Source organism: Oreochromis niloticus, linkage group LG11 (genome assembly GCF_001858045.2).
Source record: "Oreochromis niloticus isolate F11D_XX linkage group LG11, O_niloticus_UMD_NMBU, whole genome shotgun sequence".
Lineage (NCBI taxonomy): Eukaryota > Metazoa > Chordata > Actinopteri > Cichliformes > Cichlidae > Oreochromis > Oreochromis niloticus.
In genome coordinates this window covers 6,394,017-6,417,731 of record NC_031976.2, presented here as the reverse complement: position 1 = coordinate 6,417,731, position 23,715 = coordinate 6,394,017, and the positions used below count along the sequence as shown (strand labels likewise).

The 23,715-nt window shown below is 41.7% G+C and overlaps 3 protein-coding genes across 4 annotated transcripts in view; 1 reads left to right on the top strand and 2 right to left on the bottom strand.

The window, feature by feature from the left end:
- Nucleotides 1–7: 7 nt before the first annotated feature.
- Nucleotides 8–5,944, bottom strand: LOC100692398 (2-iminobutanoate/2-iminopropanoate deaminase). Of its 2 annotated transcripts, none has more exons than XM_003459369.4 (7): nt 5,721–5,944; nt 4,525–4,601; nt 3,188–3,293; nt 2,717–2,771; nt 2,539–2,607; nt 541–596; nt 8–434 (listed from the first exon to the last, which is right to left on the bottom strand). In XM_003459369.4, the coding sequence occupies exons 1-7, from the start codon at nt 5,721–5,723 to the stop codon at nt 375–377; spliced, it is 426 nt and encodes a 141-aa protein (XP_003459417.2). In that variant the 5' UTR covers nt 5,724–5,944; the 3' UTR covers nt 8–374. The 2 variants fall into 2 exon arrangements, with proteins under 2 accessions (XP_003459417.2, XP_005464978.1); XM_005464921.3 differs by lacking the exon at nt 5,721–5,944 and adding an exon at nt 4,828–4,846.
- Nucleotides 4,882–16,044, top strand: pop1 (POP1 homolog, ribonuclease P/MRP subunit). The gene is made up of 16 exons (XM_005464919.4): nt 4,882–5,017; nt 5,214–5,343; nt 7,353–7,502; nt 7,642–7,817; nt 7,947–8,207; nt 8,312–8,399; nt 8,484–8,662; nt 8,784–9,046; nt 9,162–9,255; nt 9,347–9,455; nt 9,556–9,675; nt 11,160–11,281; nt 11,422–11,613; nt 13,372–13,526; nt 14,177–14,392; nt 15,037–16,044. The coding sequence occupies exons 2-16, from the start codon at nt 5,217–5,219 to the stop codon at nt 15,731–15,733; spliced, it is 2,949 nt and encodes a 982-aa protein (XP_005464976.1). The 5' UTR covers nt 4,882–5,017; nt 5,214–5,216; the 3' UTR covers nt 15,734–16,044.
- A 395-nt stretch (nt 16,045–16,439) lies between these two features.
- The window catches only part of nipal2 (NIPA like domain containing 2), a 34,051-nt gene continuing 26,775 nt past the window's right edge, over nt 16,440–23,715 (bottom strand). Inside the window, exons 5-11 of the mRNA XM_005464928.4 lie at nt 22,735–22,856; nt 20,729–20,825; nt 20,343–20,478; nt 20,086–20,174; nt 17,546–17,609; nt 17,356–17,453; nt 16,440–17,166 (exon numbers count right to left, since the gene is read on the bottom strand). Of these exons, the coding sequence (XP_005464985.3) occupies nt 17,060–17,166; nt 17,356–17,453; nt 17,546–17,609; nt 20,086–20,174; nt 20,343–20,478; nt 20,729–20,825; nt 22,735–22,856 (713 nt within the window). The 3' untranslated portion in view covers nt 16,440–17,059. The remainder of the gene's footprint in view (nt 17,167–17,355; nt 17,454–17,545; nt 17,610–20,085; nt 20,175–20,342; nt 20,479–20,728; nt 20,826–22,734; nt 22,857–23,715) is intronic.

The following is a 23,715-nucleotide window of genomic DNA, read 5'->3' as shown; positions in this document are numbered from 1 at the left end:
AATTAAGGAAAATTAAAACCTTTTATTATTCAGTTATGCTCGATCATCTATCACCTGGTACAAAGAGAGAGGATACACTGTCATGATGACAACACAGGACGGTAGTGTAATCCAATCCAACATCAAGCTTAGGTACTTCTCAGCTATTGTAAGTGAAATGTGAGCAGAGTGGATTTAAAATGCAGTGCTGTCTTCAAATACATCTCATCATTGTCAGTGAGGGAGGAGAAAGTGCTCCACACCTGTCTGCTAGGTGACCTGTGACATGTTAAAACAGCGCTAAATTGCTGATGATACTACACCTATAATTACATCAGTTTCACACTTTTCAATGGTTTTAGCTCTTTCTAGTTTTTGCTTGTTTAATGTACTTGTTAGGAAGTGCCGGTCAGAGGGCCCAAAACAGCAATTGCTTCAATTTCAACCAGTCCACCCTGGAGAAAGAGACAGCATCAGCACAGTGAGAATTGTGGTTTTCAGTTGGGTTCAAAGCACAAAAGAATAACTGGATAAAAAAAACGGTCTTTGTCAAGTACTCACTCGAGGGAGAGCAGCGACCTGATAGGCAGCCCTGGCTGGGAAGTTGGTGCTAAAGACTAAAGAAAGCAGCTGAGTTAGGCCACCAACACATTTACACATACAGACTTTCAATGACTCAGACACACATATAGAATCTACAGAAGCTTACAGGACTGCAAAGCAGCCAATTAACTACTGGTACCTGGCATTTATAGTGTTGCCCTTGTCTGACATGCCTTTATATCAACTGATAAAACAAGCAAGCTCTTTATAGTGACTGTCAGAGTAGGAGAAACACAGGTGTGCGAGTACACAAACTAGGGCTCTACTTCATCATCAGTCAGCTTGAACAAGCAGTTATTAGTCTCATTAGTTCCACTTTTGGATTTACATAGACCTGCACTGAATCAACAAGAGAACATTTATCTTTTAATGTGACAATTTTAATCTGCACAGCAATTTAACTCTGTTCACACATATTAGACACAATTTACATCAAATATATAAAATTCAGTGTATGATTATCATACAGTTTCACACAAATTTCATCAGTACAAAACACCACATTATTAGATGCACAATGGGAAATGTATTACAATGAAAAGCCGCAGCAATAATTAATACACATTAATGAGTCACTACAGACTGCACTTGATTGTGCTGGGCACTGCGCTACAAAGTTATCTCTGGTTATCTCTCTATTATCTGGATTCACTGAACCTAACACTTGTGATCACAAAGGTGGTTATCCACTCACTGAGTTAACCAATGGTTTCCTGATTGAGGTATGAGCGCATTCACACAAAAGTAAGAAATTAACAATAAAAAGTAAAAAATAAAGACTAAATACAAACTCCATCTGTACAATTTATATATTAATGCTTAAAGAACAAAATTGTAACATGTTTGTAGCCAAAAGGTTAAATTAAAAAAAATATCTGTATTTATTACTGATGCTATTAAAGACTTTAGACACTCCTATTCTCGGTGCACAGAGGTTTGAGGGATCTTCAAGTAATGGTGACGCTATTTTCTGGAGACTTGACTGGTCAGTAGGTGGTGATTTCATACCTGTTGACCTCTAATATGGAAGCACAAGTTACCATGGCGATGTACCCTGGTAAGAAGTGAACCACACTTGTAGTACAGAAAACTCGGGGTTAACCCCAAAGCTACCTGGATATGATGAGTTCCTGTTTTGTAGTACAGGCCTCGGCTCAGGCAGCAGAATTTATGCCTTTGTTGTTCTTGTCGGTTCATGTAACCGCAGCATAGCTGCACCCAACTTCAACCATAGCAAAAGCCTAATCAGCCAGAATAAAGTGAAAACACCTGTGAGGGGCCTTTAAAGACAGAGGTGGACTGAAAGAATAATCTGATTTTGACTGTACTGATGTAATCACTGATAATGGACTCAACGCAGAGTGCATCAACCTGGGTGCTTGGATCAGTTAATTGTAGGAGCAATACCTGAATTAACTGGCATTAGAAAAATGTGTAGTTATCTTTTCTACCATACTACTTAAACAATGAAATGGATATGGGGGCTTTGTGAATAGACTTAAAGTTTTTTATTTAATCTATGGAATGTCAGATGTGGCAGTCTGTCGTCTGACATTTAGATTAAGATTAAGATCTGTTGGTGGGGAAAGCTCAGGTTTCACTCTGCTAAGTGACTCAGCAAATGTCAGCGTTCCCTGTGAGTGTTTGGACTCTGCCCCTGTGTTTCTGAATATTTATTTCATAATTCAACTTGCTCTGGAGTTTCCACAGCATATTTAGAATATGAAGAGGCAAATTCAAGCACCGGTTGATTTATTGTAAAGGCCTTCTGGGTGAATACATTACTGGAAAAATAAAGAGTCTATAAAATCTGCTTGTTATGCAGCAGCGCTGTATGTCGTCTGGACTGTGCTGACACCTGGTGGCTAACGTTGTATTGCAAAATGAAGGCCAACAGCAGCAGATAACTCCAAACACATACTGATACACATTAATAACTAAATCATTGATACTCACATTGTTTGTACACGTCATTGACACTGGTGAAGTCGTTCATATCGGCTAAGAGCACTGTGGTTTTGACAACTTCAGGAAATAACAAGAAAAGAAAGAAAATAGTGCATGATCAGGTCTGTGGTTGAAAAGTTGAAAGAATTCTTCTGTGCACATGCAAAGAAAGGCAAGGCTCTCTCACCATTGGTGTAACCACACCCAGCAGCCCTGAGTATTTCACCCATATTCACCAGAGCCTGAAGAAACAGAAGTCATGTACATGATTGTGCAAAAGTAATTCTCACTTTGTGATGACTTTCATATCCTCATTCATCCTGCAGGAAGGATGCATTTGACCAGTCTTAAATTTATTCTGCAGCATTACAGAGAATTAAGGAATTGGCCCCCTGCAGGAAAACTGGTGGGTTTTTTCAAAAGGCACTATTTTTAAAAGCATTGTCACTAGATTTTCTTTTAAATAATGGACTGCATGTATTCACACTGTAGCAGTCTCTTAATTGTTTGGTTGTGAGCTCAACTCCATTGCAATTATCTCAGCAGTTAGGAATTAGGAACATCTACTGATGTCTGGATCGCTTTCAAGTGTCGCTGTACTCCATGTTTATGAATGAATGAAGGAATGAATCAGTGATGATGGGGATTCCAGTGTCACCTGTCTGGTTTGAGCCTGAACACCACCTTCCACCAGCTGTCCACTGGCAGGGTCCATTCCCAGCTGTCCTGAAATATACATGGTTCGATCCACCACCACTGCTTGGCTGGAAAACACACACAAACACGCACGGACAAAGGCTTAGCTACTCTGGGTTTATTTCGTTCAGAGTGTTAAATCTTATTGTCCTTTCTGGTGATCTTTGCTAAATAAAGATTTACTAATAATGAAGGAAGTGAGGTTAAAAAAGTTGTATGTTTGCTTGACTATTCCGTCACTTATCTCTCCATGTGTAGGTTTTTAACTGAGGGTTATTGTTTTTTTTTCAAATATTTCTTTTAAATAAGAGATTCACAAAATTGCATTTATGTCCCTTTCTGTCTTTTAATAATAAATACACAGTTTCTTTTCTCGATAAGGGGAACACTCTCTTTATACCTGTGAGGAGTCTTGAAGTCATTTTTCTGTGCCCCTATTAAACATATATGTGGGACTGCTTACCTGCATTTGTACAAGAACTCTAAAATTAGAAACATCTTGTCTCAGAGTGATGCTGAAAAACTAATTCATGCATTTATTTCTTCTAGGCGGGACTATTGTAACTCATTATTATCAGGATGTCCTAAAAACTACCTAAAAAGCCTTCAGTTGATCATAGTATCAAAGTACCATATCACCCCAGTAAAGCACTACTGGTATAACTGTTTCCTACGATATTTCAAAGCAGAATGGGAAGCAGAGGTTTCAGCTTCCAGGCCCTTCTTCTGTGGAACCAGCTCTCTATGCAGATGTGAGTGACAGAAACCCTCTGTGCTTTTAGGATTAGGCTTAAACTTCAGTTAGAGCTGGATCAGGAGGGTCGTCTGATTGTTGGGGTCTTCACTGTATTATTTTAGGCTCTTTACCAAACAATATAAAAAAAAACTCGAGGCGACTGGTGTCGTGACTTGACGTCATATAAATAAAATTGAATTAAATTAAATTAATTGCAGACTAAAGTATTGAAAAACCGCGGGCACAGTTTGCTGTTTATCTTCATTGTTTAACATTTTAGTGGTGTGTGTAGAGTTTAAAGTGCAACATCCAAAAGTCTGAACTTTGCTCCCAAAAGCTCTGAGGGCATATGCTATCCCACCTCTCCCAGCAGTAATCTTATGGACGAAACAGTGAACTCAGTATCGCTGTATTACCCGATTAAGCAAAAAAGTCGTGGTCTGTCATCAGTGAATTGGCAGTCAGTGCTATTAACAGTGCAAATGTAATGTAGGTTGGTGCTGCGGCAGGTGTGTGCCAGCTGTAACTTTAACCTTAGGGCAATGATTCAAAGCTCTTCTCACCTGTACGGACCGATAGCAGCAGGAGCTTTAGCTGTGCTGATAATCCTCCTGATTAGTGCAGCCATTTCACTGGAAATCTATCGGCCCAAGTGAAAAAAGTAAGTTGTACAACAGAAGGCTGCAAGCAGAAAACGCGCTGATGTCAGAAGGACGTCAGAGCTACTTTACCGTAAAAGACATATTACATGCGCAAACACGTTTCCCTTTACACATTTTAGTTCCAAAACTGGTCACCTCAGACATTTTACAACTCAAGCAAGAGACAATAGTGACAACATATCATATAATCTTAAGAAAACGTACCTTGGTTTTTATTGGATTTTTTTTGTTGACGCGCTAATACTCTACAAAGCCCCCTGAACACGTCATATCCGGAAGCAAACAAGACCAGCACCAGCATGAGGAAACCTCACATGGTAGCTAAACGTAAAACTAGAGGGTCCCTGCGGCTGGAACAGCGTTTCTGACACACATCACGCTGGGGAACCTTGAGGTAACCTTATGAAGTGTAATTCCTCTGGACGTTTGGTATAGAAATGTTTTAGCTTTGGTTTTGTTAGTTAAAACAACTCCCCAACTTTACGCCAGGTAACGTTGCTAGCAAGCTGGCGTTTTAGCTCAGCATTCAACTGTTTGGGTTATAAGCTGCTCGCATAGCGAGGTCTCAAGCGTGTTATTGTATCTTACAGAAAATGTCTGCGGCTAAAGTCAAAATGCGGGAGAAGAAGATGAGAAATCAGCCCGCCAGTGTGCAGTATCCATCTTCTTCATCTAACGTGGAGAGCAGCACACAGAATGGAGCAGACGCCCCTGGCACCGGTACTCAGCCTTCTCTGGTTATTTCACGTACCTATTACATATTAAACTGGAAGAAGGACCAGCGAGTCCCCTACAGTAATGCAGAACAAAGCGCACATATGTTTTTCTTCCAGTCTTCCACGCATGAAATGGATTCTTGTATAAAAAGTTACTGCCAAAATGGTTAAACCGGCAGATAATATAAACCACATAAGCAGAATAAAGCCAAGGTGAACTGAACAGATTTGCTCTCCTTGGACTGTATCATACATACTTGAAAGATAAGGTCATACATGACTGTATCTGATATAGCTATACATTAAATATCAAACACAACCGAACATTCTTCCTATTTAAGTATATGGATATATGTCATATCTCATATTTCTGCTACTTGCCATGCAGTGCGTCCAGAAAGTATTCACAGTGTGTCACTTGTTCCACGTGTTGTCATGGAAGACTCACAAAAACATGTTAGTTGTACCTTATTCCAAAATGGACTAAATTCTACATGAAAGATCTGATAATGACAAAGTGAAGAAGCTTGCCTGAAATTCTTGCAAATTTACTAAAGACAAAGGTATAACTTGTAGATGAGTATTCACGGCCTTTGCCATGACGCACAGATTCAAGCGCAAGTGGATCCTGTTTTAACTGATCGACTGTTTTCATAGCTGATTGGAGCCCACCTGTGGTAAATTCACCACTCATCACCTGGCCAGTACCATCCCGACAGTGGAGCATGGTGTTGGCAGCATCATGCTGAGGGATGTTTGTACATGTGCAGCAGCGTACAGAGACATCCTTTATGCTAACCTGCTCCAGAGCGCTCTGAGCCTCAGACTGGGTTGAAGGTTCATCTTCCAACGGCACAACAACCCTAAGCACACATCCAAGATAACAAACATAACTGATGATCCCCATCCAGCCTGATGGAGCTTGGGGGTCTGCAAAAAAGAATAAGAGAAACTGCCCAAAAATAGGTGTGCAGAGCTCATACCCAAAAAGACTTGAGGCTGTAATTGCAGCCAAAGGTGTTTCAACAAAGTCCTGAGCAAAGGCTCTCAGTCATCCAGATCATCGTAGTCTAAGGAGCCTGGAAAGAAAAGCGTCTGGACTTCTTTAAGTTTCTTGAAGATGTTTCATCCGAGAAGCTTTTTCAGTTCTAGGGTCAAATGGTGGAGAGTCCCAGATTTTAAGCCCTATGGGAGTGTCCCCCAAGAGGGTCATGGACCCCCTATTAATCCTTTACGTAATCACATGAGCCAAGGTGTGAAAACGGGTGTGGGTCAGAATCAGCCAAGGTTCGGGTGAACCCACTGTGAAACCTAGCCCCACCCTGTCATGTGACTTACTGAGGTCAGATGGCCAAGGATGTGAGTGGGCATTAAGGTGTCTGGGAAGGGATCTCAAAACTGGATTATAGATGGCAGACAGTTGGTGTCGTAAGGCACCGCCTCTGTTCAAAGAACATCTAGAGGGCATTCCAGGCATCTAGAGGACCCCCCTGTCCATGGTCACACTTAATTTGGGACAAATCGGAGCATTTATTGTGAAATAACCTGAGTTCAGGTCTAGCAGCACCTGTTGAACTTAGCTTTTTCCAACTGACATTAATAATTTTATGCAAGAATTTATTTCATGTGTAAGAGACCTTAGAGAAAACGATAATTGTTGCTTTGTTTTGTTGCACTTCTGGTAGGTGTATCTCAAAGTTTTGTGAGTCTTTCCTCTAGACTGTCTGTCACTTGGTTCTTATGATTTTTTTTTTTTTTTTTTTTTAAACCCTCCAAATTTTTTTCTTTCTAGTTCCTCATCTTCCTCTGTCATGTGCTGTTCATACAGTGAATATAGGGAACATATTTTTTCCAAGGGAGGAATCCCTTCTCATTAAGGTTGTTTCTATGATGAGATTCATGTGAAAAAGGAATAAACAAGCGGACAAAGATGTTATATGCCTTATTAAGTTGGGCGAGTTTACTCACATTTGTAGAGGCAGACCACACATGACTCACTCTCACTTTTGACAGGAGAAAATGCTGATCCTCTCAAAGGTGGTCTTTCGGAGGTGCACCCCTCTACAGAAAGGAAGAAGAAAACTCCCCACCAGAGCGGATGGGTCCGTGGACATCATAAAGATGGTGGTGGCTACACCAAGGAGATGCCCAAATACATCACTGGTAAAATCTCAACATTTTTAACATATTAAGTTTAATTCAGAGCATAGACAGTCATGAAAGAAATGAATTGTAAAGGTATTCATGAACAGTTACAGTCCAGTGAATGACTTCCATTTCCATCTTTACCTTCCTCACTCAGCTGGAGCTTTTGCAAGGGCCAGGGCTGCAGAGGTGAGCGCCATGTTGAAAGCTGTCAGAAAGACCACAAGCAGCAGCCATGTGTTTGAAGCTCTGCCCAAACACATGAGGAGACGAGCCATGAGCCACAACACCAAGCGGCTTCCTCACAGACTGAGAGAGGTGGCCAACAGAATGGTAAATTTCTGGACGTATTTTATTTTTAGCACTTTGTCTCACAAACACCTCCGTACCCTTGTTTTATATACAAAGTCCCCCACTCTGAGTACCTGGGACATGTCCACTCACTTTTCCTTCCTCTATCAGCGGGAGAAGAGCCTCCAGGCTGGCTCAAAAAAGAAGAAGGAGCCGGCAAAGAGCAAGAGCCGCAAGGCCCGGCGGCGCCATGGAAACCTGCTGTTGGAGTTCAACCGCCGTCAGCGGAAGAACATTTGGCTGGAAACGCACATTTGGCACGCCAAGCGCTTCCACATGGTTAAAAAGTGGGGTTACTGCCTCGGGGACAGGCCTACATACAAATGCTACCGGGCTTGCTACAGAGCAATGAGCAGCCACTGCCTCCTACAGGTAACCACCTGCTGTTCACACAGACTCTGTGAATAATTAGTTTTTATGTACTGTAATGTCTCTGCCTGGAACATCAGCTTACATTTCGCATTATTTCTGCTCAGGATCTCTCTTATTACTGCTGCATAGAGCTGCAGGGGGACGAAGACAAGCTTCTAGCTGCTCTTTCACAGCTGACCAGCAAGGAAGCAGGTAAGAAATAATTGAGTTTTTAGCAGCAACTCCTGCTACCTTACACATTTAGTTTAGTTATATGCCTTTGATTTTCTTTTCTAGGCCCTACATTTGCTGCAGCACTGTGTCTGTCAGGAAGGAGACAGGGCAGTGTCATGGTGTACAGAGCAGGACGGTACCCCTCACAGCCCCTGGGCCCCGTCACCTTCCTCTGGAGACCCCGCACACAGGGCTCAGTGCACAGGCAGCTGTGGATCTGGGCTCATCCCACTCTTAAGCAGGTGTGACTGCTGGTTGTAAATTATTTTTAAGATTGACCTTTTGAATGTTTACTTGATATTATTACATTTAAAAATGACTTCAGCAGGACTGTTAATTCCATATATGGTATCCTCCTTCCAGGATCTTCTGCCTGAATTGCAAACTGTGTGTCAGTGTTGTGAGGCTGTAATACCTCCGGCTGCACCAGTAGAGGTTAATCCCACCTTGGAGGCCGACTCAGAGCCAGAAAACACACCTGAGGCCAAGCCAGTACCTGGAACCAAGAGAAAGCGTAGCCGTAAAGATGCCACTGGACCCCCTGCAAAGAAGATCCTGGGTGATGGAACAAGATTACCCTCCACCCCAGTGAGCTGGAGGTCCAGCTCAAATGGAATAGTTATAAAGTTTGTGTCATTTCAGGAACAAACCGAAGCATTTGATCGAACATTTATTTAGGAGATTGGTTTTTACTGTAGATGTTGATGATTGTTTCATTCACTTTATTCTTTGTGCGTGCAGCGATCTCACAATGGAGATTGTACGCTATCGGCTGATTGGACCACAGTCCCATTCTGTGTTGGTAGACACTTTAGAAGCTGCTACAGGCTGTGATGTAAGGACTGTACGATGTTATTGACTTGAATTGTTCCTGAAAGGAGTTTTCATTTTCACTTCATGCTTGAATTTGCTTTTTTGTAAATAAGGAAGTGCAGAAATCCCAGACTTGCTCCCTCTGGTGGCCTCAGCACTGCTCAGATGAGGCCAAAATGACTCTGCATCAACAACAAGCTGATATCTTTAACATCCTGAAAGGTTTGTTTTTCCTGTACCTTTTAAAATCCCTGATTACTTATTTTGCTAGCTGATCATGTGTCCAGGCTTTTCTGTCTCACCATGACTGTCGTTCACCCAGGCATATATTCGACCGCCGAGCTCCCCTCAGGCACTGTGCTGGGTCTGACTGTCGATGACCCAAGGCTCACTTTACCAAGAAAGAGAGTTAAAGCTTTGCCTTGTGTAAAGCAGGCACAAGGTAAAATCAGATATACTAGATATGATGGTGGAGGGGAGGGGAAAGGGGTTTTAAAGTCGAGTACTTGTACATCTCAAAGTATATTGACACTGTTGCTTCTCTCCTGCCAACCATGAAAGACCGCAAAATCATACATAGCACAGAGTCAGTCTGTTGTTTCTGGTCCTGAGGTTGTTTCAGTGAGTACACATCTGGTTCTGTGCTCAGGGGAGCCTCTGCTTCGCCATGCAGATGTTCCAGGTTCGAATCCTGGCAGAACCCTGTACTCCAAACACACCCTTAGTGACTGGCAACAGCTGACTTATGAGAAGATACTTGAAAGATGAGGTCTGTTTTTAAAAGGGCCCTTTACTTATTTAAATCGGATGTACTATATTCATGATCCATTCTCATTGCATAAATGGATAAATAGAATAAAAGTCTTTATCTTAACATAATTATTATACTTGATATTCAGTGTCTTATATCAAGCTGTTAGTTTCTAGTTGTTTTTTTTTTCTTTTATCAAATTTCAGTATGAAGTTGATCATCAGGCATATTTCAGACTCTGAGGAAAAAGGAAAAACAAATATGTGAACATATGAATAAACAGGAAAATACTACAATTAAAAATAGAACTGCTTGGCGTATTAAATTTATGCCTTCATATTTTCCCTCAGCCTTAATGGCTTTGCAGCATCATGAGGCTGTAATAAGTGTAAATTGGGAACCTTTTTATTGTTCATGTGGGTGGAGCTCTGACAAACAGGTTTGCTGTGATATCTGGGTAATATTGCTCAGTACTATTTTTTCTTAGTACTCCTACTGTAAAGCAGGATGAGGCAGACTAATTATAGAAAATGCACATTTGATGTCTAGCATCTGGACTAAATCAGGTTTAAATCTTCATTTTGGACTTTATTTACTATACAGATGACTAGACACCCATCTAGTAAAGATTTTCTTGTGCTAGATGGGTGTTTTGCTCTTCTTTGGTAAATGGGTGGTAAAATGGGACCCATAGGGGCATAACATGATGATTGATCACTCTGTGGCCATCTCTAATCAGCTGCAACATTAAAACAACCTGCCCTGCTGTTGCCATGGCGGTGTGTGCTAGTCTGCACCAATGTTTATGTGGGTGGTATATGTTAAAGTAACATCCACATAAATTCCAGGACCCAAGGTTTCCCAGCAGAGCGCTGCATTGCAGCGTGATATGTTATTACTTTAACGTCTGTGTTTTGAATTTTTTTTGGCAAATCAAGTTTTATTAAGGCCGAATCCAGTGTGAGAGATACAAACATGACTTTGGCTGCATAAATGAAAACTCTGCAGATGTAACAACTGTTTTTTTGTTTGTTTGTTTTTTGTTTTTAAATCATTGATAAACCCCCTGCTTATTAAAATGTTAGATCATAAAGCAGAGGTCGAGGACTCTGTCTCACCTCACACTAGTGATGCTGGTTATATAGGGGTATGCCACGTATGTGTGTTTCTTCCAGAGGTGGACGAGGAGAAGAGGCGGAAGCTGATGTTGGAGGGAGTACCAGAGCCTTGCTGTCAGAGTTTCATTTGGGAACAGTCTGTGCGAGACAATGTCACCGATAACAAGATATCTGAGCAGGTAGCTTATTCTCTCGCCACTAGCAGTGTCGTTCATTTGCCCCTGGTTACCGTCTTTGTGCTTTCTTACGTGTTATCCTCTCCATTCCCTAAAGCCCAGATGTGGCTCTTACTTGTCACACTTTCTGTTACCGCCTGCAGGAGCTGAACCGTATGAGGAGTGAGGTGCTGGTGCCAGGCTCCAGGCTGAGCCCAACTCCCCTGCAGGGTCGTGTCCCCATTCTCCTTGTTCATCAGCCGGGCAAGCAGGTTGGGCATGAGATGAGCTCGTGGGGTGCTGGATGGGACCTGTTGCTTCCCAAAGGCTGGGGGATGGCCTTCTGGATCCCACTGGTAATAAGTTTTGGAGTATTTTTACTTTTCCTTGGAGTGGTTTGGGTGCTTTCACTCTACTTGGTTTGGTTAAATCGAATGCTGCCACGTTTACTTATTTACTGTGTTATTGGGTTGATGTACTGTGAACTCATACAGTGGGTTTTAGTTTGCTTCAGAGTGCACTGTGGTTTGGTTTATTTCATGTTACAGTGGGGGAACAGCAGATACAGTGGAGGGAATGATTATTTGATCCCATACTGAATTTGGCTTTCTCTCTTCGCTGTTACTCCGCAGCTGAAAAACGCTAATGGGGTTTTGTCATCACCCTGCGGGGTGGCCAGTGCGGATGCGATAAATTGATACCATTTAAAATCTTGGACAAGTTCGAATAGGGCTCATCTTGACCTCAAGTTCAGAGGTCAAGTTTTCTGACAATCTTGTGAATGTGGTAACTTGACAACAAGGCCACATAGGATCTAAAATTGATACCATAGGTGTGTCTGCTAGGTGCTAGCAGTTGCCAGTATTTTTATAGAAGTTTAATTTTAATGGACAGAGATCAACCAAAAATCAAGAATAAATGCATTACATATGTTACCAATTGATTTACATATTATTGAGTGAAATAGTATTTGATCCTCTACAAACCCGGCCAGAATTCTGTCATAAAAATCATGGATGAAAACGGCTAATGGATGGGTCTTCCAGCATGACCATTACCCAAATGTCACTAAAAAAGAAGCTCATTAAGGTCACAGCTAATCAGTTCTCAATCCTCACTAAAGTCTGTGGAGGGAGCGTACGCTTTGAGTTACCAAGAATCAGCCAAGAAATGTAAAGCATTTAGAGCTGCTGTAAAGAGGAGTGCAAACCTGGTAAGCAAGTTCTGTTTTACTTCACATTTATTTCACTCGATGACAAGCAAATCAGTGTATAACTTTTGTAATTTATTTCCTCTGGATTTTGGTTCATATTCCAACTCTCTCCATGAAAATAAAGGCTGTTAATTTCTTTGTAATTGAGCAAACTTACAGATTCTGCAGGAGATCAAATGATCATTTCCCCCTTTGTGTATGATAAAATTAAAAAAAACTATAGAATAGAAAAATCTACTGGTTGTCAGCTGTTCAAGAAGTGATCTTATAATTAGCCCGATTTTAAAAAAAATACAATAAACAGTCACTTGGTAACTATATTTCCACTTCACTTGTTTGCCATCAAGTTGTTGCGGACTGTAAGCTCTGAGGGTTAATAATCAGTTATGTGTTTTTCCTTGAATCCTGACTCCACAGAACGAACATGTGCACATTAGAAGCAGATTAATTTAATAATGCTCACTCCTTTTTTTGTTTGTTTGTTTGTTACATTGTTTTCAGATGAAAAATGTATCTTTTTCTTTGTTTAAACCCCCCCCCCCCAAAACACCAAATAACTTAAAGTGCATGAAAGGAAGCACACTTAACATGACCTACTACCCAACTGCTTAAGGCAGGATCACCTAGGCTGGTTGCAAATAAGCCAGATGGTGATATCAGAGATTCTCAGGCTTTCACTTTATATTTGCTTCCTCATTTTATTGAAAATGTAGAGTGATGTTGGTAAGATGTGCTATAATACTGTAGGGTCTTTGCCTTACAATATGAAGCGTTTTGAGGTGACTGTTGTGATCTTGTGCTATATAAATAAAGTTGAATTGACTGACGCCCTCACATTTGCTTTACCTCTGAAGTCGGCTAAAAATCCATCTCTTCTCTGCGTCGTTTCTCCCTCCTGCAGGTGTACAGAGGAGTTCGTATAGGTGGACTCAATATGAGTCTGAAACACTCTCAAAACAAAGCAGCGCCTCACTTTCCCCGTGATTATCCAGACTGCCCCGCAGGCATGTGCTTTCAGGAGGAGCAGGAGGCCGAGCTGCTGGACAAGTTCAAAAGGTCAGCTGGATACTGAGCAGGGAAGGAAGAAAAATATTAATGCAGTGTGTGATTAATTTTTATCAAACATGGTGAGGTCCGTTTTCAGTGGGGACGTTTTGTCCTGCCAAAGCGTTTGTGTATCTTGTAATATTATTCTGGCGTCTAACTACTATGTCAGCCTGCAGACAGAAAACAGAATCTTAAGAACTTGCCCAGAATCTAAAAGTCTTTTATACATGTTGGATATGTTTCTCCAATTTGTTTTAATTAACTGTTGGCAACGTTAAAAGCGATCTTTCAAATGTGATGGTAAAATATTTTCAGTTACATAAACATTAGCTGAGGTGATAATGAGACTTTATTGGAACTAAAAACTCTTCGCTGTGGTCTGTTTTTAGTGTAAAGTCATAAACGGGGGTAATAATATTCATAATCTACAGCCTGAGTGGTGAGATCAGCAGTAGATTAGAGGTTTTGATACGAGGAAGCACTCCAAAGTTGTGACCCAGTTAATTTTCATAATGCGGATCTCTGTCTCCATGCAGATGAGATGCTAATAAAGTCGCTTGTCCCCTTCTATCCACTGCTCGACACTTGTGATGTCTTGCATAAATTGGCAAGGTTGCCCAACGGTTTGACAAGGGTTTGCCCTTTTGACCTCTCTGTAGGCATCCACCCGCCAAGAGGACCAATTACATTAAGCACGGCTGTGTGGCTCCTTTCCGTTGCCCTTGGCAACAACTGGCAGAGGAATGGGAGATCATCGTGCAGGAAGGAGGCAGCCAGGCACGAACCACAGCGCAGGCTGACGCTGTGACCGAGGAGAGGACATCACAACAGGCGATCAGCATAACAAAACCTCTGAGCCGCTTCACTGTACTGAGGTACATGTTTTAAATGTTTGTGGTGTTCTTTTCTTAGAGTGAAGATAAACTTTTATCAGTACTGACGTGTACACTAACATACGCCCACTGCGGACGTGCTCCTAAAGTCCCTTTATCACACACGTCTAAATCACACTTTTAACAATATTAATGCAGCAGACTTTTTAGAGTCCCTTGAGATTAATGCACTGTGTTTTTGGGAGGCCGTGGACTCCAATCATCTCTTTCCTCCTTTTTGTATTTTTTATTAAGAGACACAATCACTGCTTTTGACAGGTTTGATGCATGCTGCTTCTCCAGTCTTACCCCCCCTTCTCATCATAATGTCCCCGATGAGAATACCCAAAGTACAAACAGCCTTAAATTGCTGCAATACATCACTGTGATTAGTGGAGGGGAAGAGTAGCATCTATCCTCATAAAACCATCACATAAGCTTTGAGTAATGACTGACTTTATGGGAAAAAAATTGGATTGATTTTCACCGTCCATTGGCTGCCTTTTGTTTTCAACATTAGGCATTAAAAATGTTCTCCAACAAAATTTTGTCTCTGAGGATGGCTAATGGGGCCAATGAAAATGCTACTTTTCCTTTTAGTATTAATCACCTGATTTAAATGGGCTTTTTTTTTTTTTGCTTCCTAGGAACAGAAAGGCTTTGAGGCTGCTTTCTGCCTGGTGCAGACCCACAACATCCAAAGGTCAGAGGCCATGCCGTGTTGGCGAGCTGCCGCCTATCAGCTGTGAAGCTGTGACGTCGTTCCTGTCGGCACATGCGATGAGTCTGGTGTGGGTGCATGTTTCGCTGCTGTCAAAGGGCAAACCGGAGTACCATGCCATGTTATGCGTGCCAACTCCAGAGGACCTAAAGGCGCTAGGAAATCGGCAAGGAACTGGTGGTCCTCAGGAGCCACCACACAGAGACCACTTTAAAAGCAGAATTAAACGCAGAAAGAAGGAGCCTAAGAAGGCTGCAACATCCTCTGTAACTCCCGATAAGCCTGATGGCAAAGAGGCAGAACTCATCTTTGCTTCTGACTTAGACACCAACGCATCCAAAGACCCTAAATCCTTCTCGGAGTCTTCCTCAGACCTCGTCTTAGGGCTGTGGCCGGATCCTCTGCCCAGTGTTGCCTCTCACTGCTCCCGGGTGACCGTGGGCTGGGTCACTCAGGGTGACTTCTCCATGTCTGCAGGCTGCGGGGAGGCTCTTGGATTTGTGAGCGTTGCTGGGCTCCTTAATACCCTCCTCAACCAGACAAGCGAACACAAAGGAAAGCTGCTGCTTCGGAACCCCACCTCCTTGCACTACCGCTTTGCTAAGATCAACGTAGAGGTCTGAGGTCTGTTTTAGTCTATGCAAGTTAATGCAAAGAGTTCAGTAAATTGTTTGATGTTTCATTTGTTCAGTGATTTGATGGAATCTGTGCCTTGACTGAAGATATATTGACTTGCATGGCATCACAACAAGCAACCTAGTGACTTTTTAGTTGAGTATAGTATACTCTGAGATACATCTTTATTGATTTAACTGAGTAAAACGAAACAAAACGTAATCTGTCAAAGAATCAGTGGAATACTGTAAATGAATGAGAGCCTTGGTTTGTCTCAGAAAGATTAAAACTTTAAGTTTGGGTTTCCTGAAGGAATTGATTTTTGACTTGATGATGATTTAAGTTACTGACTTTGTGTTTGCAGCTTCCATTGCAGAGGTTTTGAGTATATGCTATGAAATAGGTGTACTATACTGAACAGAACTGTTGTTGTGGGAAACCACAGCCATTTAACCTACAGTCAACTTAAGTGCTCAGAACAACTGATGCTTTCGCATTCATTCTTTTTATAGTCACACTGGCAGGAAAAGCAGTTTCCTGCACATCCCATAATATGTAGGTGGAAGATAAGAGTTTAGTTGCTTGGCAACATTAAAGTTTAGTCTGAGGTGAAGATGGGTGATGCTTTTATTGGCAACAGATTTCCGGAGTGATGCCTCAGTGCGAGCCACTTTATTGTGACAGAAGATTTTAAAAACATGGCTCCTGAAGCACTTTTTTTCTACCCATTTTAAAATTAGGCCATGTCAGATCAACATGGCACAAACTGGGCTGGCCGGTCTTCTCGGAGTCCCTCCCCCACCATTAGAGGGCAGTAGTGCACTTATTTTGCTGTAACAAATGAAACCCTCAGACCAGTGGAACATTTTTTTGTCCTTATTTATTTACACACAACACACAGAGCGGTTTATTCAGCTTTTTGATATATAACCTTATGTTATATTGATAGGCTTGGTCAGAGTGCCCTCCTGGACCTCCTCCTTTGTTCAACTGTTACTCTCCTCACAATTAAAAATTGTTGCTTGTGAACAATCTAATCTTGACCTTTCATCCTGAGGTGTTTCCTTATGTTGGAGTGACTCCTCTTGAGGTATTTCTGATACCTGTGTGGGAAATGATGCTAAGACACAAATGGATATTTTACCTAATGAGAGGTACTCAACACTTTGAACATAAAATCTAAAATCAATATGGCCACCAGTTCTGATGCTCAGCTGGCACTGGTTTTAACTGATGGCCATCATTTCTTTCTATAAACACATTTTAAATGAACCAAGAAGAGAGACGCACACACAAATGCATCAAAATGACAGTCTCAACAGATGGAGCTGGGCCTATGAATCGTCTGTTTGGCCCGATCTGTTGCACATAAGTTTGGCTGCCAGTGATCCGTATGTTGTAGTCTTTGCCTCAGGCTGAACTTTGTCTGTGTGCCTTCTCCCTGCGAATATGGACAGTGCAGCTCATTAGATGGAGTCTGCTGCCAGGGTGGCAGACAATAGCAGCTGGGTGATTCCAGGATCACTGCCACTAGATGTAATTCCAAAGCCATCAGCTAATAAGTGAACCATAAAAAACAAAAAACAGGTTTTAAGGCAACAAAATAAAACAAACGATAAATAGAGCTTACCAGGAATTTTATTCATTGCAATAAAATTGCGATCTTGCTGCTTTATCTTTGGTCTGTTTCGGGCTATCAGGAAAACGCCAACAAAGGACAAAAGACAACTGGGGAAAAAACAGTTTGAGAAGTTTGTTGACACTTTGCAATAAGCATAATTTGATAAGCTGCAGTGGCTGGTAGCTTATTGAACACTTACCCAAACAGGAACATACCGATGTTCAGTAAAGCCAAGCCTTCAAATTCCTGATAGAATACAATCCCTGCAAAATGAAAAAGTCCATTTAATGTGACAGAGTAACAAAACGTGCACATCACCTCTGCTGCTTTCTTTGTGAAACATGGCCCTAAAACCCTAAGCATACATTACACTGGGATAATGAGTGGGGAGAATTAATAAGTGAAAGGGTGCAGTTTTGAGAGATGAATAGTAAACACTGCTCAGCATATTGACAGAATGCAAAAACGTCCTCTGTACAGAGACTGTAGAAGAGCCACTGTTGGCTCAGAGAGTGAGTTCATTTTTCTAGTGCTCACTTCACTGTCTTAAGCTGTGACCATCACCGGGCTAGGACCAAAACAATATTTTTCCTGAATGTGGAGCTAAACTAATCTTAAAGTAAAAGTCCGCCCACGGATGTTCTTACACCGCCAGATATAATACATCAGCAATTTGTTGTTCAATGCAGTCAATTGTGGGTTATTCATGTAGGCGGAAAGAGCAATAGTAATACTGAGAGCAATATCGGAGAAAGTAAAGAGTAATTCAAACTACAGCTCATCTCGTGCCTCTGCCTCTATCATGGGCGTCTCTCTGTATTGGGCGGCGTTGTGAAGGACGCTGCTGTTCATTTGCAGTATGAGAGCGACACCGGAGCTGATCTTGTTTGTGCCTGATGTTTTGTACTGCTGGAACATTTTCTTCTGTTACACTCGACTGAAGCCACGCTGGAAATGGGTTGAAATGACATCACTCGGGCAATTTATCCAGAAGTAAAGCAAACAAGAAAATGGATTTTGTAACACAAGGTGTTCTGCCAAAAAGGGTTTTACATTGTGATGAAGTGTTTTACTCTGGATTTTCTCTTCAAGCCCAAAATACTTTGGGGAAACTTTTGTCTGTTTTTCTTGTTTATTGATTAGATATTAAAAACCTGACCTGGCAGAACACACACACTAAAAGTACCTTGCAGCTTTTGCTGAGCAAGGACTCCTAAGTGGTTCACAGCAGTGAGTCACTGTCTTGATCATGCGCTGTGTGTAATGTATGTGTACCCGATTTCAGCTATTGTAGTGCTGGAGCACATCTTTGTCTGTTATTGCCAGTAAATCTTATGAAACATCTAAAACCCTTTGATTCCTACTAAAGAAGCAAATCATTCTCCAAAACTGCTTTCATGAGGTGTTCCCGCTTTGCAGTGATCAGTATCTATCCAGTGCAGACAATGTTGCTAGCACGGCAGTAAAACTGACGTGACAAACAAAGCTTGCAGGCCACGAGTATTTCTACATGTTGACATGTAGGGGGATTAATGGGCTATTGTTTAGTTCCCAGATGTTCTACATGTGAAGGCTTTGTGCATAGATTTACTGTGACGCACTGTTACCATCTCAGGCTCTTCAACATCCACACTGTAATGATACATTAAATGCAAACATTTTGAGAATGTACTTCTTTTATGCTAAAAAAACAGGGAAGTTTTTGGTTTATTAAACTAGGTCATTACTCTGTACCTATACTGGTCCAGTTTAGAACACTTCTGTCCAACAGGCTTCCATAGCTTTAAGAAATAATGAATGAAGTATGCAGTTGCAATTCCTAGCAACCGATGAATATATATTTGGTTTGGTGGTGAGTGTTCGTGACACCACAACAATGTGCACAGTACCAAAAGCTGCCACTGATAAGAGCCATAAAAGAATGTCACTTTGTGGCTCGAGTGTGGCTAAATGTTGCACTTTTAAATCATTTTTGAATGCAATTTAATTTTATTTATACACCGCTGAATCACAATAACAGTCACCTCGAGGCGCTTTATATTTTAAGGTAGACCCTACAATAATCATACAGAGAAATACCCAATGATCATATGACCCCCTATGAGCAAGAACGTTGGCGACTGTGGGAAGGAAAAACTCCCTTTTAACAGGAAGAAACCTCCGGCAGAGCCAGGCTCAGGGAGGGGCGGGGCCATCTGCTGCGACCGGTTAGGAAGAGAGAAGGAAGACAGGATAAAAGACATGCTGTGGAAGACAGCCAGAGATTATTGACAAGTGTGATTCAATGCAGAGAGGTCTGTTAACACATAGTGAATGAGAAAGGTAACTGAAACACTCAATGCATCATGGGAATCCCCCAGCAGCCTACGTCTATTGCAGCATAACTAAGGGAGGATTCAGGGTCACCTGGTCCAGCCCTAACTATATGCTTTAGCAAAAAGGAAAGTTTTAAGCCTAATCTTGAAAGTAGAGATAGTGTCTGTCTCCCGAATCCAAACTGGAAGCTGGTTCCACAGAAGAGGGGCCTGAAAACTGAAGGCTCTGCCTCCCATTCTACTTTTAAATACTCTAGGAACAACAAGTAAGCCTGCAGTGCGAGAGCGAAGTGCTCTAATAGGGTGATATGGTACTACAAGGTCATTAAGATATTTGGACCACAGAGGAAACCTAAGGCCCAGAGCAGCAACTGTTCTGCTCATTTACCTACATAGCTGTTCAACAGCTTTCTGTTTAACAGACCTGCAACGATGGCGCTTGCTGTGAAAAACACAAAGTTGATAGGAACCACCTCTGTGGCATCAAACATTTTCATCGCCTGATTGAGAAATCTGTAGAGAGAGAGAGAAAAAAGCAACATTTGAGAGGTTAGGTGAATGAAATGCAGCAGGTACAGGGTCATCATGTAAAACGTGATTTCCTTGACTCTTCACTGAACAGATTTAAGCGATGACAAAAAGCTTAAAGATGAGAAGTAGAGACAGAAAACTTTGACTAACTTGATCTGGAAGGCGCAAGAAGCAACCATGACAACAAACATGACGTAGAAGATGGGGTAGATGAGCTGCAGCTGGCCTTTTATCGACTCTGTGATCATCCCTGACACGGCTTTGACTGAGATCACTGTCAGAGAGGCTGCAACAACACACAAGCAAGACATCGCTTTAACATTTAGCTGCAGCACCTCCTCACAAGTTCATGCTAAATCGTGGAGGCGGTTAATTCGAGTGAACACGCTGAATTATTTCCTTCTATTGTTCTCAACTTGGTTCTCTTCAAAAATGATAACAGAGTACAGGTCTATACGGTAGCCAAGCAACAAAGGCAACCTCCAGCTTAATCCATAGCATCTGCCCTCAGTCGGGCAACTTCCACTCTTTCGTACCGAGCAGGGCCACCAGCAGCATCACAATGACGATGTGCTTCATGTTCCTCCTCTTGTACAGATAAAGCAGAAGGCAAAAGATGACGATCTCTATAAACTGTTGAAAGAGACAGAGAGAGACGTAGAAATCATTAATGCAAATTCCGTTTCCTCGAAGCTGCACAGAAATTGAAAATCTGAATTGCACTTGAATTGTACTTTTACTGACTGTCTTATTAGTGGAAGAGAGTGCAGCATGTAGCCAGAGAGCAGGACACTTTAATTGAAACAAATGACTATGGCGGAAAAATGAAATGAATTGCTGGGTTTTAAATGAAAAGGGCCCGGGGTTGTCCGTGTGAGTCAAATAGCATTCAGCTGTTCCAGGATCCTCTAATGTAACAGCTCGAGTAGATAAAGAACAACAACAGAGTGTAAAGCAGAATAAAAGGGAAAAATAGGGCAAGCTGACCTTTAAAAAACCTCAAGCTATGCATCTCTGTATGTATTTTAAATAAAAGGATTAATTATGATTTGAAAATGGATTAACAAAGACCTCAGGCATTTGTGGCAGGTACTCCAATCCATGTTCAGATTGACATTACAACAGTCCTTCCAGATGAAGCCATCTGATAACAGAATGACCTTTGGTAATAAGAAGCAGCCAGCAATGGGTATTTCATTCCCTCTGATTAATCACCCACTAAAGTTAATCCCATACTTGTTGGAGGCTGTTCCTCTGCAGGCTGATGAGTATTCACAAACAGCATAGCCTTTTATCACCATCAATCACCTCAGCCAGAGGCGGCAAGGCTGTCTCAATTTAAAAACATCTGCCTTTCTAGCTATCCATTTGTATTTGGCCAATATCGTCTTGTGCACTTTTCATGGATTTTTTTTGTACCAGTTTACTAAATACAAATAGATTCGTGAGTGAAATGCTGTGCCCTGAATAATGATGGCACTGCCACTCGGGGCACATGTTCTCCATCTCCACCGTTGGCTAGCACTCCTGAAGAGCTGCTGCCGGTTATTGTTTTACATTTATTTCTACTTAGCTTGACAGATCATGTGCAGATAAGCAGTTGTTCAAAAAAGTAAATTAAATGTTTAGGATTTGGAAAGATAGCGTCAGTAGAAAGGTTTTTTTTGTATCTGTGGTATATTCTGTAATATAGGAAACAAATTCAAAAGTTTCAAGGTATTTCGATCGCCTATAGGTCTTATGTGGTGCTCACTTACTTACTAGTTACTAAGACATCACAGCTAAAAGGCACAAAATGCAGTGTTTGCTGCAGGAGACATTTAACCTGAAACATGAAATACGTGGTGCAGTCAGGGCATGACTGAAACAGCGGGATAGAGATGAATGACCCCAGTCTACAGAAATGCTCCTTTAAAAGCGTCTAAGGAGTGTTTTTAACCATGACTAGTATTAACGCTCTGAGCCAACATTTACACGTTTGTGATGAGTGGGTTTTGACAAAAAAAAAAAAACAACAAACAAAAATGTTGTTTTAGCTCTGTACTTGTCTTCTGATTGGTCACTATAGCAACAGCTATGTTTATGCCACTGCTGCCTGAGGTGAAACTGGACTAGGAGGGTACACGGGTAAGTGTTAATGCACTCACAGCCCGTGCGGTGGAGGGAGTATTTTGTGACTACCGAGTATGAAAACACTATCTAAGCTTAAAAGGACTCTCTCCCCACTTGACCACTTTCACAACAGAGAAACACAACAGAGAACAGAGCTGCGGGAACAACCCCTAAGAGTAGTGGTAGAAAAGACCTCGCCTTGCTAGGAAAAAGTTACCAAGCAGCAGCTGGTTGTAAAGAGTGACCATGTCTTTGACCAACAGTGGTGTGCTACTTTAGGATTTTCACTGACATGACCATGGTGTTGTGCAATAAAGCTCACAATGATGCATTTTGTGATTACATGTGGTTTCTCTGTAACTGATAAATAAAAAATATTGTAAAACGAACACACATTAATGTTTTAAAGGGAGCGTTTTAAAGGACACACCAGGTAAAGCAGGAAGTGCCAGCTGATGGCGTAGTACTGGACCAGATGGGCTGTGATGTGTGTGGAGGTGTGGGGGGCAAAGGTCACCAGGACGTACGTTCCTGTTATTGCCAAGGTACCACCTAAGAAAGAAAGACAGCAGAGTGGTGAGTTTGTTGCAGGTGGTTTGCTGCAGTTGACCTTATCTTGCAAGTAGTTCTGCTACTACTACTACTGGGAGTAGCTAAAATCCATAACACCTACAGTCATGTGAGAAAGAAAATATACCCTCTTCAGGTTTTATGCCCCCCCCCCCGACATTTTACAGTGGAATTTTTTAAAATGTAGCCATAATGCAGAAGCAGTGTTTGAACAACTATGTAAAAATTTAAACCTAGTCTTCTTTTCTAATTTATTGAGGTTGTGGTCATTTATTTATGCACAGCTGTTCGAACAGCATTTTAGCCAGCTTGAGGTCTGGACCTTGACTGTAACACTGATTCTTCCCTTTTTAAGTTTTCTGTTTCAGATTTGCTGCTGTGTTTGGGATCGTGTCCTGCTGGATGAGCCAATTTTTGCCAAGCTTAAGCTGCTGGACACATGCCCTCACACCTGACTCTAACTGTTCATGGTCAACTCACTGACTGCAAGGTGCCCAGGTCTTGTGGCTATAAACCAAGCTCATATCCTCACCCCTCCATCACTGTTCTTGACAGTTGGTATGAGGTGTTTGTGCTGCTATACTGTTATGCCAAACGTGGCGCTGTGCATCTCAATTTTAGTCTTGTCTTTCCAAAAGACATTATTCCAGAAGTCATGTGGACTGTTCAGATGTCACGCTGCCAGCAACTCTTCCAAACAAGTGATAGTTGTTCAGTCTTTTTCTAACTGTGCTGTCACGATCTTTAAAAAATGCAACCTGCTAACTAAGAGCTGTAGAGTCTGAGATGTAGCCCTTGGATTTATTGCAGTTTCTCTGAGCACTGCACGATCTGACCTTAG